Source organism: Xenopus tropicalis, chromosome 6 (genome assembly GCF_000004195.4).
Source record: "Xenopus tropicalis strain Nigerian chromosome 6, UCB_Xtro_10.0, whole genome shotgun sequence".
NCBI classification, from domain to species: Eukaryota; Metazoa; Chordata; class Amphibia; order Anura; family Pipidae; genus Xenopus; species Xenopus tropicalis.
The window spans coordinates 64,892,455-64,908,707 of record NC_030682.2 but is presented as its reverse complement, the minus strand read 5'-3'; the positions used below and the strand labels follow the sequence as shown (position 1 = coordinate 64,908,707).

The following is a 16,253-nucleotide window of genomic DNA, read 5'->3' as shown; positions in this document are numbered from 1 at the left end:
TAGCAATTCGCCAGTCTCTCGGCACCATGCCAGACCTCAATGAATCCTGAAAAATTAAGTGAAGAGGTTTGGCAATCACAGCGCTAAGCTAATTTAATACCCTGGGATGAATCCCATCCGGCCCTGGACCTTTGTTTACCTTTACATGTTCAAGTCTCTTTTGAATTTCCTCCTGAGTGACCCATGCGTCAGTAGCTATATTATTAGAACTGGGCATATTAAAAGGGAAGCCTTCATTAGCTGGCTCCTCAGATGTATAGACAGATTAAAAGTAAGAGTTCAAAATTTCTGCTTTATCCCTGTTCTCATCAACCAACTGACCCACCCATGATAATAAGGTTCCCACCCCTTTTTGCTTCATTTAATGTATTAAATGTATGTCCAATTTATATACCCAATTGTATGTATGTATGTATGCTTATAGGCAAACAAGGTCCAGTGGCCACTCTAAAAATGAAATCATACTTAATGGTTGATACTTGGTCAATACAATGCTCCTATTGTGATTATCAGAAATACTACAGTAATTGGCTGCTATGAGCAACATCACCGGTAATGTTTTACTTCACTTTTTACACAGCGTGATAAATATACTCCTTAGTCAAGGGTACTTTTAGGCAGAAGTGATGTGAACTTTAAAACTCTAATCTGGAACTGGTGGTTGCTATGGCAACCCATTGCACTTTTTATCTAGATCAATAGAAATAGAATGGACTAGTTTTTTCATCTCAAAATCAAATTTAACTTATGCCAAGTTATTTTATGCATTACTTTGGGAAATTAATATCAGACTTGTATAAAACATATATGCATTTTTAAATATCACTACCATTTCACATCAAAGTATCAGCACTTGTACACACATGCAGAGTTGTTATAAATATTTTTGTCACATGTGGGGGACCTGGTAATAATATTCAAATTACAATTAATCGACAGCAACATTAGTGACCCAGCACCCAGTAACTTATATGTAACTTAATAATTCTAATACTAATTAAATCGTGGAGATGGTACCACATAGAATTAAATCCACACTTGTATAAAGTGGTGTCCAAAGTGACTTCTGATCAACAAATCTTTTAGACTTTTATTTCTTTGATATGAAAACTTCAGGCTATCCTCCATAATATGGCCAACATTGACATCTGACTTGAGGATAGTCTAATCTTTCTATATTATTGAACTTTGTGAATTTAAGGTAAAAATAAACCTGTTGGGGGCTTTATCTTTATATTTTGTGCTGGACATCTCCCTGTCAGTCTTATGTGACTATAAGGGAAAATTTAAATAAATATTTTCCTGTTACTATGGGCAGCCTTCACAGCTATGGGTTTCCCCGCCCTCTAACCATTGATAGGACAGAAACTCCAATTAACCCATTACCCCTTGCATACAACCTTCCCCCTCCCTTTAGGCCACGTCTTTGCTTCCCAGCACAAACCTTGGGAGGGAGTCGGTGTGAAGGCTGCCCATAGTAACCAGGAATGGAAAATTTTGGTAAGTATTTATTTAAATTTTCCCTGGTCACTATGGCAGCCTACACACCTATGGGTCAATACCCTATGGGTCAATACCCATCAGAACGGGTGGGTTAAAACAAAAACAAACACTTTATATGCAGAAACAACAAAAGAATAGAATTTATTCAGCTACTGCTTGCTGCAGCACACTGCCTCCAGCACTTTGTTCCCAAACTCTCCTTGGGATCTGGTTCGCATATCGACATGATAATGCCTTAAAAATGTTTTAGCTGAACTCCATGCCTTCGTCTTACAGATCTGGTCTGTCGACATCTCTGCCTGAAATGCCCATGACGTACTTAGAGCTCTTTTAGAGTGTGCCCTCACCCCCTTAGGAAACTATTTTTCTTTCTTCTGGTATGCCAACCTTATACAATTGACTATCCACCTACTGATGGTGGGAACTGAGGCTGCTTGACCCCTTCTGTTCTCTTTAAATAGAAGGTTACACACCTGACCATGTCCAACATATGCCACCTCTTCACCTGTTCCGAAGCATATTACGGAAAGAAAGATGGCAGAATTGTGTCTTGATTGAGATGAAATGTCTTAAATACCTTAGGTAGGTATTCTGGTACCGCTCTCATAATCACTTTATTCTGTTGGATAATTGTGAATGGTGGCTCAGCTCTTCACTTTGCAATTGGTTGGGGATGCCATTAGGTCCCTTTCTGGCCAACCTCACTTCTCTACTATTTGAAGAAATATTTGATGATTTAGTTCCCACTCGTGGCTGTTTACTGTCTCTCTGCTTAGAAAATCTGCTATTACATTTTGTACTCCTGGAACATGCATTACTGACGTGTTCTGCAGATAAGTTTCTGCCCACTGCATAATTGGCTGAAGCTCCTGCATTAGACTTCGACTCCGTGTGACTCCCTTTTTCTTCAGGTAGGCCACTGCTGCCAAGTTGTCTAATTTTATCATCAAAGAGGTTCCTTTTAGATGATCGGTTAACACTTGGACTGCCTTCCAAACCGCCCTTAGCTCTAAGACATTTGCTGGAAGACATTGTTCCTCTTTGGACCATCTTCCCTGTATGCCTTTCTCCCCCACATGAGCCCCCAATCCTCTGGGGCTGGAGTCAGTTGTCAAAATTTTCCACCGAATATCCGTCAGTGTTTGACCTCTGGCAAGATTGGACTCTTTCAGCCACCATCTCATCTCTGTTTTCACTTGATGATCTATGTGAGTGGTCTGACTCCAGTTCTGCCTCCCCCTCTTCCACTGTGTCAGAAAGGCCCACTGTAACGGCCTGGCATGCCACCTTGCCCACATTACCATCGAGGCTGTCAGTTCAGCAATCCTAAGACACTGCTTATCTCCCTTGCTGAGATTGCGTCCCTTCTCAACAATCAGGATATCCCCATCTTTATTTTCTCTTTCTTTTCCTCTGGCAATGTGACTATAGCTTGTGCTGTCTGAAATCTTGCCCCTAAATAGACCAAATCTTATGTTGGCTCCAACTGACTTTTCTGTAGATTTAATACCCAGCCTTGGTCTTGTAATGTCCTTATCACCACCTCCCTGTGGTATAGCAAGACCTCCACACTTTTGGCTTTGAGCAAGATATCGTCCAAATAATGGTATATTAGAATGTTTTGTTTTCTCAACTGTGCTATCAGTGGCTGTAAGACCTTTGTGAATACTCTTGGGGAGGTTGCTAACCCAAGGGGTAGGCATGTAAATTGGTAGTGCAGATCTTGGGCTATGGCAAACCTCAGGAACCTCTGATGTGTCATCGCTATGGGCATGTGAAGATAAGCATCTTTGAGATCCACCGACAAATGCCACTCCCCTGGGCGTATCACTATTGAATAGATGGATTCCATCCTGAAAGTCTTTATCTGCAAAAATGAATTTATTGGTCTTAGAACACTGGCCAAAATTCTCCTTTCTTCTTTTTCAGCATGAATAATGAGTATATGCCTTCTCCCCAAAATCTCTGGGGTACTGAAATTATTGCTCCATCTATCAGAAGCTGCCTTACATACGTAATCATTATATTTCTCCTTTCTGCTTGAGGAGGAATCTGTGAAACCACAAACAAACTTTCTTTTGTAGTCTTCCTGAACTCTAAATAATAACATTCTGTTATCGTCTGAAGAACCCAGTGATCTAAATGGACTTCGCCCAAACTTCTACAAACTGTTGAAGTCTTCTGGGTATGCCTGAAGTTTGAGCTGTCAGTTCCTCAGACTGATTTTCTTGCAAATCTTGAATTTTCCGCCTTTGGTTTCTGCATTTTGAATAATGATGCCTGACCTCCTCTCCATTGTGGTCGCTTATCCTGTCCTGATGATCTGGGCTTCTGATCTGTTCTAAAAGCTTTGCCCCGAAAGGACCGTTGATCTTCTGCCGCATCTGAGAACCTTGCAGTCCTTCTTTCCTAGGGAAGGAAAACACTTTTACTCCCCCTAACCTTCTAAACCTTCTAAATCCACTGAAAATCCGTTGCCAATCTCATCTCTGCGAGAGCATCGATTATATCTCTTCTATCGACACCCTCTCTCAATGCCGACTCAATATTCTGCTGCCACATCTGCATTGCCCTTGATACCGATGTAAGCGCTAATGCTGGCCTGCAAGTTGCTCCTAATGCTAGATAGGATTTCTTTCTATCCATTGGATTCAGGAAAGACACTACATCCTCTACTGGTAACAATGTTTTTCTTGAAAGCGGTGAAACCGCCACATCTACTTTTGGCGCCTTGTCCCAAATTTGTTCCTCCTCCGATGGAAATGGATACAATTTCTGAACTTTTGAGGGTATTGGAAACTTTGTATCAGTCTTCTCCCATTCTTTTACTATCACCTCTATGATTGTCTTGTGTAATGGAAAAGTAGATTTTTCTTTTTTCAGAAACTTAAATGGATTAGAGGATGACTGTTGAGCTTCCACCTTTTCTGGTAACTTAAATTGAGACCTGATTGCATTTATTAACGGTTCCACTAGTGACATATCTTCCCTGTCTTCCTCTTCAGAATCTTCTTTATTTTTCTCTCTTGGGGAATCAATAATTTCCCGTACGAGATTTTGTCTAACATCCTCTCTGGAGCATTTGGCTGATTCTAAACCATCTGCCATAGCATCCCCTATCCACTTCATCACTTTTGAAGTATCAGCAGCTGTATCTCCAGACAATCTCTGTGTGCATCTTTGGCATAACTTTGAGTGCTTCATTGCTGGATTTTCACAAATACTTTATGCTTTTCTTTGCTAGTTCTCTTCCTGGGGGAGGACACACTGCAAAAAAAAAATAATAATAATATATTATATCCTCAGCACTCTTTTCCTGCCTAATCCACACTACAACTCACCATAGTGACTCACCTCCTATCATCATTGGCAGCATTGTCTGGGCTACTGGGCACCTGGTCTTCCATCTCTGTCTAACAGAATAACATATCACTCCACTGTGCCCTGAAAACAGCCTCAAGCAAATCCCCCTAAGTGAAACAAAACTTACCGCACAGCAAGAAAAACCGCCACTCTGCTCAGAAGCTTGGGCTGAAAGCACCGCTGGCACGTCCGGTAGCGTCTATATGCGTTCCACGGACGTCACTTCCCTATTCGCACCTAGTGATTTGTTAATTGCTGTCTGTTTTCTATGCAATTCAGAGGACATATGCTCCTCCTTTGTCTACCTCCAAGCATATTTCTAAAATTTACAAGTTTTTGTTGTTATGTGTATATGTACATTTTAAATGAAAGGGGTTCCTACCCAATAGCTTTATACATTTCTGTAACAGGGTCTCTGTAAGGGAATACTAGTCCCAAACAGTGTTAAAGACTGAACACTTGCAATACAAGGGAGTTAAACCTAAAGCCAGTTTGCCTTTAATGTACCATACTAACTTCTCCCCTAAATAAAATCCCTACTGGGGACAAACACAACCTATTTTGGATTGAAAGAATTCACTGTGTCAAAATGGTACTTGCACCAAATATTGTACCCCTTTTGGACTCCAATTAAGGTACCATTCAGTGAGCTCCATAAACTCCAATCAAAAATTGTTTAGGTCAAGTCCTATTTATTGAACTCATGTTGAACAAGGTGGTATACTGCCCTTTTAAGCTGTGAACTGATTTGAACTATATATGTTTTGTGAGGGGAAAAATATGTCCTTGCAAATATAGGGATACTTATTGAACCATATTAAATATATGTTTTTTAAGCTGTGGGTTCTTTTATTTGTAAACTTCTTAAATACAAACTTCAGATTCTGAAACAAGAGTTGACAAGTATAAATATGAAGGCTAAGCCATACAGGCTAATTGTGTAGATCCTTTACATTTACACCAGGCATAGCACTGACTACATACATAAGTAGATTACTGAGGATGTTGTCCTTACTCTATTTATCTGTTACATAGTAACATAGTAATTGAGGCTTAAAAATACACCTCCATTGTGTTCAATATTTCATTTAAATTAAACCTACCTAACTGACCAAAAATAAGTGAATACTCTTTCCTGGTAAAATGTTAGAAATTACTAATTAAGAAACCTAGGGTGCTGGAGTAAGTAAGTGGGCTTATAAGAAGTAATAAGAGCACACTTATTTTGTTTCCACCTTTCCAGAGAAAGCAGGATACTTCAAAAGATACTGGGGTATTTTGAGACACAACCCCATTTTGTAAAAAAAAAAAAAACATAATGGGATTATTCCATGATTTTTATGGTGTAGGTTTTAATACTATATTACAATGTGTACATTGCATAAATGCATTCTACCATTTAAAATGTTAGCAATACATTTTTTTAGCTGCAATATTGGTGTGTAGGCAGCCATATCAGTTCATTAAGTATTATCCTAAGCTTTTAGAAGGAGACAGCACAGCACAATGCAAGCCCTTTTAGGGCCGTGGTAGACGGGGAGATTAGTCGCCCACGACAGATCTCCCTTGTTGCAGGCGACTAATCTCCCCGATATTCTCTCCCACCGTCTTGAATGTAAATCGCCGGTGGGATGGCATGTGGCGCCACGATTTCCCAAAATCACAGAAGTTTCCGCTCAAGGCGCCGCATATGCCATCCCACTGGCGATTTACATTCAAGCCGGTGGGATGGCATATCGGGGAGATTCGTCGCCCGCAACAAGGGAGATTTGTTGCGGGCGACTAATCTCCCTGTCTACCACGGCCCTTAGATGTCTGTTGCCTCACCAATTCAGTCCTTATCTCACAGTGAATGACTCTTGCTCCTTTTTCTCCAGTTTTGGCACTATTCTCATATTTACCACTAAATAGCACATGGGAATATTTTTAGCAATAAAGACAATTTTGACTATACAGTTAGTACTGATAACATTATATAAATAATCTCCTTGACATGGCCATTTTAACCTGCTGACTTTCCATGACAGCAGTAGCAGCAGTAAAATCTCTCATATCCCCATGTCCTGTAGTCAGTAATGACATGGCAAATTAGGTGCTTTGTTGCCCAGAGCAATTTAGACTCTTGAGGAGCAACCTAGCATGCAGAATAACTTTGAAATATTCCCTGTGTGAATTACCTCAGGTAAAACTTATATAATTGCATAAAATGCTCTACTCTGCATTTCTGCATTATTATGTAAGAGGGTAATATAATCTGCAGCAATTCACATATGTATTTTGAGATACTCAGTTAACAGAAGGGAGTGAGATTTCTGACTCTTGCTGAGTACAGGGTATACACAGCATGTGTCAAATAAACCTTGTTTTTCTTTCACCTAAAGTGGTCTCCAGTAACTGAATTGTCAGTTCTAGTGAAGTTAATGCTGGCGTGCTCGACATCACAAACAACATCACCCGTCTAGATTGATGATCTGAGGGACAAGTAAAGCAGAAGCGATCCCTCAAGGTAAAAAACTCCTTGACTGTCTTCCTCCATTCCTCCCTGGGTGTGCTGCGCAGCAGCCTAACCCAAGGAGACCACCCAGGGTATCTGTGCTTTGTCCTAACTAAGTGCCCAGTATGAAAGTGTCTATATTTGGGGACTAGAATAAATGCTGGTAGTTCTCCTGTGATTAGATATATTTTTGCCATAAGTGAAAATATTCAGTCAAGGAAGCAAATGCAGATGCCTACAAAAATTATAGTCACTGTTCAGTCACTATGATCCAAAGTAGAAATGGCTTACCAGGGGCAAGTCATTTGAGATTCCTTCAAGAGGTCGTAGGGCCAAGGGAAATGTTTAAAGGTGGCAGAAGGCACATTAATAAAAACACAACAGATATAAAAACATGTAAAAAAACATACCTTACAAACCTGGATTAAATAGGTCTTAAAGATGCTGCAGTAGATCCATATAACCGCTACAGTTAAACTTTTATATCCTAAGGAGAAAGCTGTTTCTTCTAATCTTTTCGGTCTCACTGTGTTACAGTCTAGCCTTTCTGAAATTCTTTCTGAAATTCCTTTTGAATATGCTAAACTGTCTCATAACAGTTTTCACTCGAAGTAGAGGGCATGATTTATATAGGGATTAGAGGGGAAATAAATACATCAGCAGCGACCACTTTCAGCTTTCAACATCCAAAACCATAGGTATTGGTACTTTCAGAGAAGGCTAATAATATATGTCATTTTGATGTTGGGGGTTTCCATGCCTTTTAAAGAAAGTGTCTGATAATGGGACTCTTTTCTGCACATTATACATTTTTTTGTTCACTTTAGTCCTGTTTTGCCATTTAACAGTAGAATTTATAACATTTAGCAACTGTCATTGCATCAGAAACCTGACCCCAATAGGTTTACTACCATTGCTTTATTTCCACTGCCATTTACTGCAGAACATCCTTTGACATGGCCAGCTACTATATGCAGAGGCCTTCTAACTATTCTAATGTTTCCAACTTCTTTTAGCCTGGCTAAATGATAAGCTGAAGGTCTTGTCCTGTTCCCTTTTTCCTGTTGGTGTAATCCTTTTAAGACTGTTCCAATATCTACCCAAAGCAGCTTATCAATGTCGGGTATTGCAGCCAGACTACATTCAGTTACCAAAATAATGCACATATAAATGTATACTTGACTGTGTTGATTAGCTCTCCAGCTGGCCAGAAGCTTCTGGTTAAAGGCCTCAGTAGAAGCCATAGCTAGGAAAGCAATAGCTAAAATTGTGTGCAGATATAAACTGCCTGAGGTGCTATTCTCATACCAAGGAACACACTTTACAGTGCAGGTAATGTAATATGCAAAGACATTGTTATTCACTAGCAGCAGAAAGGTTGAAATGTGTTATTAAAATAGATTAAGCAAGTTTTGTGCAGAGACAACACTTGCCTGCCAAGATGCTCTTGGCATTGTACTTCCCAAAGGCAAACTAATCTTGTACTTCCCAAAGTTAAACCAAACTCTCAGGGGCCGATTCACTAAAGGTCGTTATCGCTTAACGCATAGTTTTATGCGTTAAAAAGTGTTCGATAATTACCGATTCATCAGTCATTTTGCATGCGTTACTACTCATATTGCATGCGTAAAAATCCTGATTACTGGAAAGCGTTATTTCCATCGCATTGAGGTAATTATCTAATAGAAATAATACTAACGCATAATTCACAAGCATATTTGAAGCATTAAAAGCATAAAATGTGGCGATAATTACTGTGAAACTTAACGCCTCCCCGGAGTAGACGTTGCTAAACAAAATTGCAGCTGGTGATTGTCTGTGGTGACAAGATGGAGTTTGCGGTCGGATTTTTTCAAGTATGTGATTGCCCTAGAGTGATGCATCCCCCCGTTTTCAGGGAAATGCTAATTTTCAGAAAGTAATGGTTACGTGCGTAATAGTGTGCGCTAATATCGTGTGCTATGAAATAACGCATAAATATATTGCATGGTTTCTGGATACTTAAGGGAGACCCGCACACATCACCCAGTACTTTGCCCTTACTGATCTGCTGCGCATGAACTCAGTATTTACCAAACTACTTTCTTGTGTTTAGGATTATTTGCCAGATTCAGCAGACATTCAGGGAAGCTCATACTCTTGTTTCAGGTCAGAGGGTCAGCGTGTTGCTAAGGCCCACCAACATAGTAACTTAGGTTGAATACTCTGTCCTGACTCAGAGAGGGCAATAAGAACGGTCCTTGGATCAACTTTGTACAAGAATTTATCTTTTTCAGTAACCCTGTATTTTGTCAGCTGCTAAACACAGTAAAAAACCTTTGTTGGATATTAAGGGCTCTGGCACACGGGGAGATTAGTCGCCTGCGACAAATCGCCCTGTTCGCGGGCGACTAATCTTCTTGAGTTGCCACCAGTTGCCATCCCACCGGCGACAATGTAAGTCGCCGGTGGGATGGCACACGCGGCGGCGCAATTTCGGCAAATCGCCGAAAATGTCTCGCGAGGCAACTTCGGCGATTTGTCGAAATCGCCTGCGCAGCGTGTGCCATCCCACCGGCGACTTACATTGTCGCCGGTGGGATGGCAATTCGGGGAGATTAGTCGCTCGCGAACAGGGAGATTTGTCGCAGGTGACTAATCTCCCCGTGTGCCAGAGCCCTAAGATGGAACCTATCTTCTAATCTTAATGAAAGTCTTTGTGTCTGCTTGAAGACCTACTGGTAAATAAAACATTAGAGAGTTTATTATATTGCTCCCTTTATACATAGTTATCATATCTACCCTTAAGCGCCTCTTCTCCAGCATAAACAACCTTAACTTGACCAGTCTTTCTTCATAAATGAGACTTTCCATACCCTTTACCAGCTTTACCAGTTTCCCTTCTTTGGACCCTCTCTTATTCAATAATATCCCGTTTGAGCACCAGATTCTAGATGCGGCTTTACCAGCACTCGGTAAAGTGGAAGAATGACCCTCTTCTCGTGGACTCTGTACCCTTTTTTATACAGCTCAAAACCTTGTTTGCCCTTGCAGCTGCTGACTGGCATTGCTTGATACAGCAATGTTCATTTTTTTTACGATTTGACTAGTGCAGTCCCATTAAGGGTTTAAGTGGTTGAATAGTATACATCCCAGATACATGAACTTTATCAACATTGAATCTCATCTGCCACTGTCCAGATTGCAAGTTTTCAAGATCCTGCTGCAAGGATGCAACATCCTGGATGGAATTAATTGGGCTGCATAATATCAGCAAATACTGAATACTTACATGAACTTAATGAACTGATTAAATCAAGTGAACTATTCGCAAAACCCTGGTGGACTGTACTTAGAACCCTTCTCCTAGTAGAAAATAAACCATTGCCAGCCACCCTCTGTACACAATCCTTTAGCCAGTCACATTTGTCTGATGTGGCCTGTCCTTCATAAAGCCACACTAATTACTACTACTTATAATGCCAGTCTCCAGAACATTATCTTGAATATCATTTCATAACAAACCTTCAATTAACTTGCCCACCACAGATGTGAAAATTACAGGCCTAGACTGAGATTATAATCCATTTTTTAAATATTGGCATTTTGTTAGCTTTCCTCAAATTCATAGCTACTATACCATATGAAAGTAAGTCTGAGAAAATCAGAAAAAGAGGTCTGCCTTAAACTGAACTAAGCTCTCTCCCGAGGGTGTATTCCATCTGCCCCTGGTGCCTTGTTCACATAAAGTTCAAGTAAATAGTTATGTACATAATCTTGTGTCTGACTGACTTTATTGAGCTGAGCCATCTGTGCCCATAGTATGTTATATATAGCAGAACTCCTCACCCCAGAATAAAAAGGATGCAACTTGATAGCTTAATGTTGGGCAAATAGCTGATATCAGACAGACCTCTTCTGTGTGCTTTAAAAAAGCAGCGTTGGCAGGTGGACTCGGAAAAGATTCATCTGTATGCAAGAGGTATATATTTTAATATATTTCTAATTACCTATGGACCCAATTGGCATGCATACAATTTCTAGATTACATGATTCTCCTATCCCCTAATCCCAATGCTCCTTTTATCTAAACAGAAAGTTGTAAAAAAAATGTTTTACTTTATGCTGTTCTAAGTGATCTTTTATTTTATATATATATATATAAATATATGTAATGCACAGTACTTGAAAATAAAAAAACATTATTGTGCATTATTTGATCCTTTACAATATAGTTAATGGGTTAATAAAACTGAATTTTTAACCTCTTATGTATTTATAATGTATTCAGTCTTGTGTATTTGTATTTACTTATTTGTTTATATTAAGATTCTGCCTGTTGCCATTAAAGATTTTTTTTGTGGATCAATATTTAACAATTTAATAAAATGTTATCACCATTTACACAAGTTTATGCACAAAAGACAAATTTGCAATTTTTCAACTTGATTTAAGTTTATAATGCAGTACCCATTTTTTGTTGCACTAAATATAGATATGAAATGATATACAGGTATCGGACCCCTTATCCGGAAACCCGTTATCCAGAAAGCTCCGAATTACGGAAAGCCTGTCTCCCATAGACTCCATTTTAATCAAATCATTCAGAATTTTAAAAAGAATTTCCTTTTTCTCTGTAGTAAGAAAACAGTACCTTGTAATTGATCCCAATTAAGATATTAATCCTTATTGGATGCAAAACAATCCTGTTGGGTTTAATTAATGTTTTATTGATTTTTTAGTAGACTTAAGGTATGAAGATCCAAATTTCGGAAAGACCCCTTATCCGGAATACCCTTGGTCCCGAGCATTCTGTATAATAGGTCCTATACCTGTATACAAATATACAAAAAATATAAAATATATTTAAAATATCAAAGATATTAAAAATATAAAAATGTATAATATATAAATATAAACTACAACTTTAAATATACCTCAATAATTTATTGTAAAATAATTATATTTTATTGTAGATCAAACATGGCAGAAGATGAATTTGTATTTTGTAATGGATGTGTACTGCACAGAATTCAATGTCTTCGTGGTTTTGGGGAGTGGCTGGATGCAGTACAACATTTCTCATTAAATTTACAAAGCCTTAACCTTGATGTCTCAACTGTAGCATGTTTGTCTGCTGCTTGTCTTTTTACAGGTAAGAAGCATATCTATATTGAACATAATGATCTGACTATAGCAATTTAATTGTTTATAAATATACATTAAATCATTACATAAGGTAAAAAGGTTGGTTTAAATGCTTAGATGATACAATCTACAGCAACAGCTTACAAACAGGTTACTGTTTGATCTGTGCAGATTCACATGTTGTTTGGCAAAGTACAGGTATGGTCCCTGTTATCCAGAATGCTCGGGACCTGGGGTTTCCATAATTTGGATCTCAATAACTTAAGTCTGCTAAAAATCATTTAAATATTAAATGAAACCAATAGGCTTGTTTTACCTCCAATAAGGATTAATTATACATTAGTTAGGATCAAGTACAAGGTTCTGTTTTATTATTACAGAGAAAAAGGAAATCATTTTTAAAAATTAGAAATATTTGCTTATAATGGAGTCTATGGCAGATGGCTCTTCCGTAATTCGGAACTTTCTGGACATTGGGTTTCCAGATAAGGGATCCCATACCTGTACAGTGAGGCTCAATGTAATAGATGTAAAAGGGCAATATTTACGGATATATATGCCAATTTGGTAAGATTCTTTATTAGGCTACTTAATATGATATAAACTATATGTTGGTTAAGTATTCATTCTGAGATTTGACAAATTAAACTAAACAAAATATAATGCTTTTATTAAGTAAATACAAGTTACAGTACTTTAAAAGTTATTTGTAAATGTATTTGCTGCTAAAATCACTATCTGTTCCTTACTGTTATCTGCATGGCAGCTTCTGACTAAATGTACCATTGGAAGAATGACTTGTACACTTCTGTAACTCTTATTCATTCTACAGAGATCTGCTACATTATTCAAGTGGTACATGTACTCAGAAATAGGAAGGGACTGGCGGTACTGTTTTTTCAAAATTACATTTACAAATCACAAAAGAAAATTAATAACATATATTGAAAATTTAGTATAAGTACAGTATCTTTTGGTAACCTACATTTTTTATTATTTAGTATTTTTGCTAGAATTCTTTATATGCAGCAAAATGTGCATTTTTTCTAACTCTTATGACTCCCATAAAAGCATTCAATATTAAGAAAATCTTTTGCAAAGAGTATGTAAATTATTTTATACCCTGCAATTAACAGACATGTATTTGATGGGAGGAAGTTTGCCACCTGACCTGTATTTTGACTGGCCTAGCTGTTAAATCAACTAGAGCCAAGGCCAGTATTACAAGTTTACTAGCAATGTAGTTGCCATTAAACTTGTAATTACGCCTCTTTTTCTCCTCTCCCTTAAGCAATTCACTGGTAAACCCTTTCTCCCCTCTCTGAAGGCTTTCATTTCCCCAATCCGCCTATTTCCCCACTCCTGACGTCATAGACCTACCCAATCCGTGACCCATGATATCATTGAGCAGCACAGTGACAGCTCTGTGTCCGACTGTCAGTAATTTATACCCAAAATCTATCTTACCCACTCTATTGATCCTCTAATGAGCATGGCAAGGGACAGTGCAGTGGTGAAAAAGGGGTCATGCAGGGGTTTGACGAGCCATTTAAGATGTTACTGAATCACTTTGGAAATAATGCAGGCTTTCAAGAATCAGCTAAAAAATGTGCAAATGAGTTATGCAGCCTACTTTGGATGATAAATCAACATATAAAGGTTTACCCTAACCCATAAGGTTATTGGCATAGCTTTTTACGCTAAGGTTGCTGCCTTAAATTGGATATTTCATCCAGTGCATTGGGGTGTTACGGAATTGTAATTAAATCTTGTAACTCGCTTTATACTACACAAGTCTACTAGCTGGTCATATATGGGATCCACAGGAAGGGGAGTAACTATAAAGGGGCAGACCCTGTGGCTGCAGCAAAATCACAGATGTCTGGTGACCCATGAGTTTGACTTAATTGTTCCAAAAAATGTTATCAATTAATTTTTTTTAAAAACAAACTAAATGCTATGTTTTTGTTCATTTTCTAGGGCGACAAGGATTAAAAGACCCAAAGAAAGTGGAAGAATTACATAACAAAATTGTTGGTTGTCTAAAAGAACACTTAGCTGTAAGGGGACAAAACAGACCAAATCAACTAGATAGCACAGTAGTAATGTGTATTCTTACAGAATTACGTTCTCTTTGTACATTGGGACTGCAACGTATATTTTACCTAAAACTGGAAGATTTGGTACCACCACCTGCTGTGATTGACAAGTTATTTTTTGATACATTACCATATTAAATCAGTAAAATGGTCTTTATTTTTAATCTAATGAAATCTACAAAAGAAGCTCAAACTCAATAGGATTAGAATAGATAAGATAAGAATAGTACTTTCTCTGTAAAAGGGAAGGAAAACAGGTAAAGCAGGTTAGTAAAAATGTTAAGAAATCAACAAAGTCTAATACAAAAACTATATATATATATATATATAATTACACACAAACTGGATTCCAAAAAAGTTGGGACACTAAACAAATTGTGAATAAAAACTGAATGCAATGATGTGGAGGTGCCAACTTCTAATATTTTATTCAGAATAGAACATAAATCACGGAACAAAAGTTTAAACTGAGAAAATGTACCATTTTAAGGGGAAAATATGTTGATTCAGAATTTCATGGTGTCAACAAATCCCAAAAAAGTTGGGATAAGGCCATTTTCACCACTGTGTGGCATCTCCCCTTCTTCTTACAACACTCAACAGACGTCTGGGGACCGAGGAGACCAGTTTCTCAAGTTTAGGAATAGGAATGCTCTCCCATTTTTGTCTAATACAGGCCTCTAACTGTTCAATCGCCTTGGGCCTTCTTTGTCGCACCTTCCTCTTTATGATGCGCCAAATGTTCTCTATAGGTGAAAGATCTGGACTGCAGACTGGCCATTTCAGTACCCGGATCCTTCTCCTACGCAGCCATAATGTTGTGATTGATGCAGAATGTGGTCTGGCATTATCTTGTTGAAAAATGCAGGGTCTTCCCTGAAAGAGATGACGTCTGGATGGGAGCATATGTTGTTCTAGAACCTGAATATATTTTTCTGCATTGATCCTGCCTTTCCAGACATGCAAGCTGCCCATGCCACACGCACTCATGCAACCCCATACCATCAGAGATGCAGGGTTCTGAACTGAGCATTGATAACAACTTGGGTTGTCCTTGTCCTCTTTGGTCCGGATGACATGGCGTCCCAGATTTCCAAAAAGAACTTCGAATCGTGACTCGTCTGACCACAGAACAGTCTTCCATTTTGCCACACTCCATTTTAAATGATCCCTGGCCCAGTGAAAACGCCTGAGCTTGTGGATCTTGCTTAGAAATGGCTTCTTCTTTGCACTGTAGAGTTTCAGCTGGCAACGGCGGATGGATTGTGTTCACTGACAATGGTTTCTGGAAGTATTCCTGAGCCCATTCTGTGATTTCCTTTACAGTAGCATTCCTGTTTGTGGTGCAGTGTCGTTTTAAGGGCCCGGAGATCACGGGCATCCAGTATGGTTTTACGGCCTTGACCCTTACGCACAGAGATTGTTCCAGATTCTCTGAATCTTCGGATGATGTTATGCACAGTTGATGATGATAGATGCAAAATCTTTGCAATTTTTCGCTGTGTAACACCTTTCTGATATTGCTCCACTATCTTTCTGCGCAACATTGTGGGAATTGGTGATCCTCTCCCCATCTTGGCTTCTGAGAGACACTGCCACTCTGAGAAGCTCTTTTTATACCCAATCATGTTGCCAATTGACCTAATTAGTGTTATTTGGTCTTCCAG

At 38.7% G+C, this 16,253-nt stretch overlaps 1 protein-coding gene across 1 annotated transcript in view; it reads left to right on the top strand.

Annotated features, from left to right (window-relative positions):
* Positions 1-14,920, top strand: part of nr4a3 (nuclear receptor subfamily 4 group A member 3) — a 48,069-nt gene extending 33,149 nt beyond the window's left edge. Inside the window, exons 6-7 of the mRNA XM_031904645.1 lie at positions 12,316-12,494; positions 14,468-14,920. Coding sequence (XP_031760505.1) covers positions 12,316-12,494; positions 14,468-14,724 — 436 coding nt within the window. The 3' untranslated portion in view covers positions 14,725-14,920. The remainder of the gene's footprint in view (positions 1-12,315; positions 12,495-14,467) is intronic.
* The last annotated feature ends 1,333 nt before the right edge of the window (positions 14,921-16,253 follow it).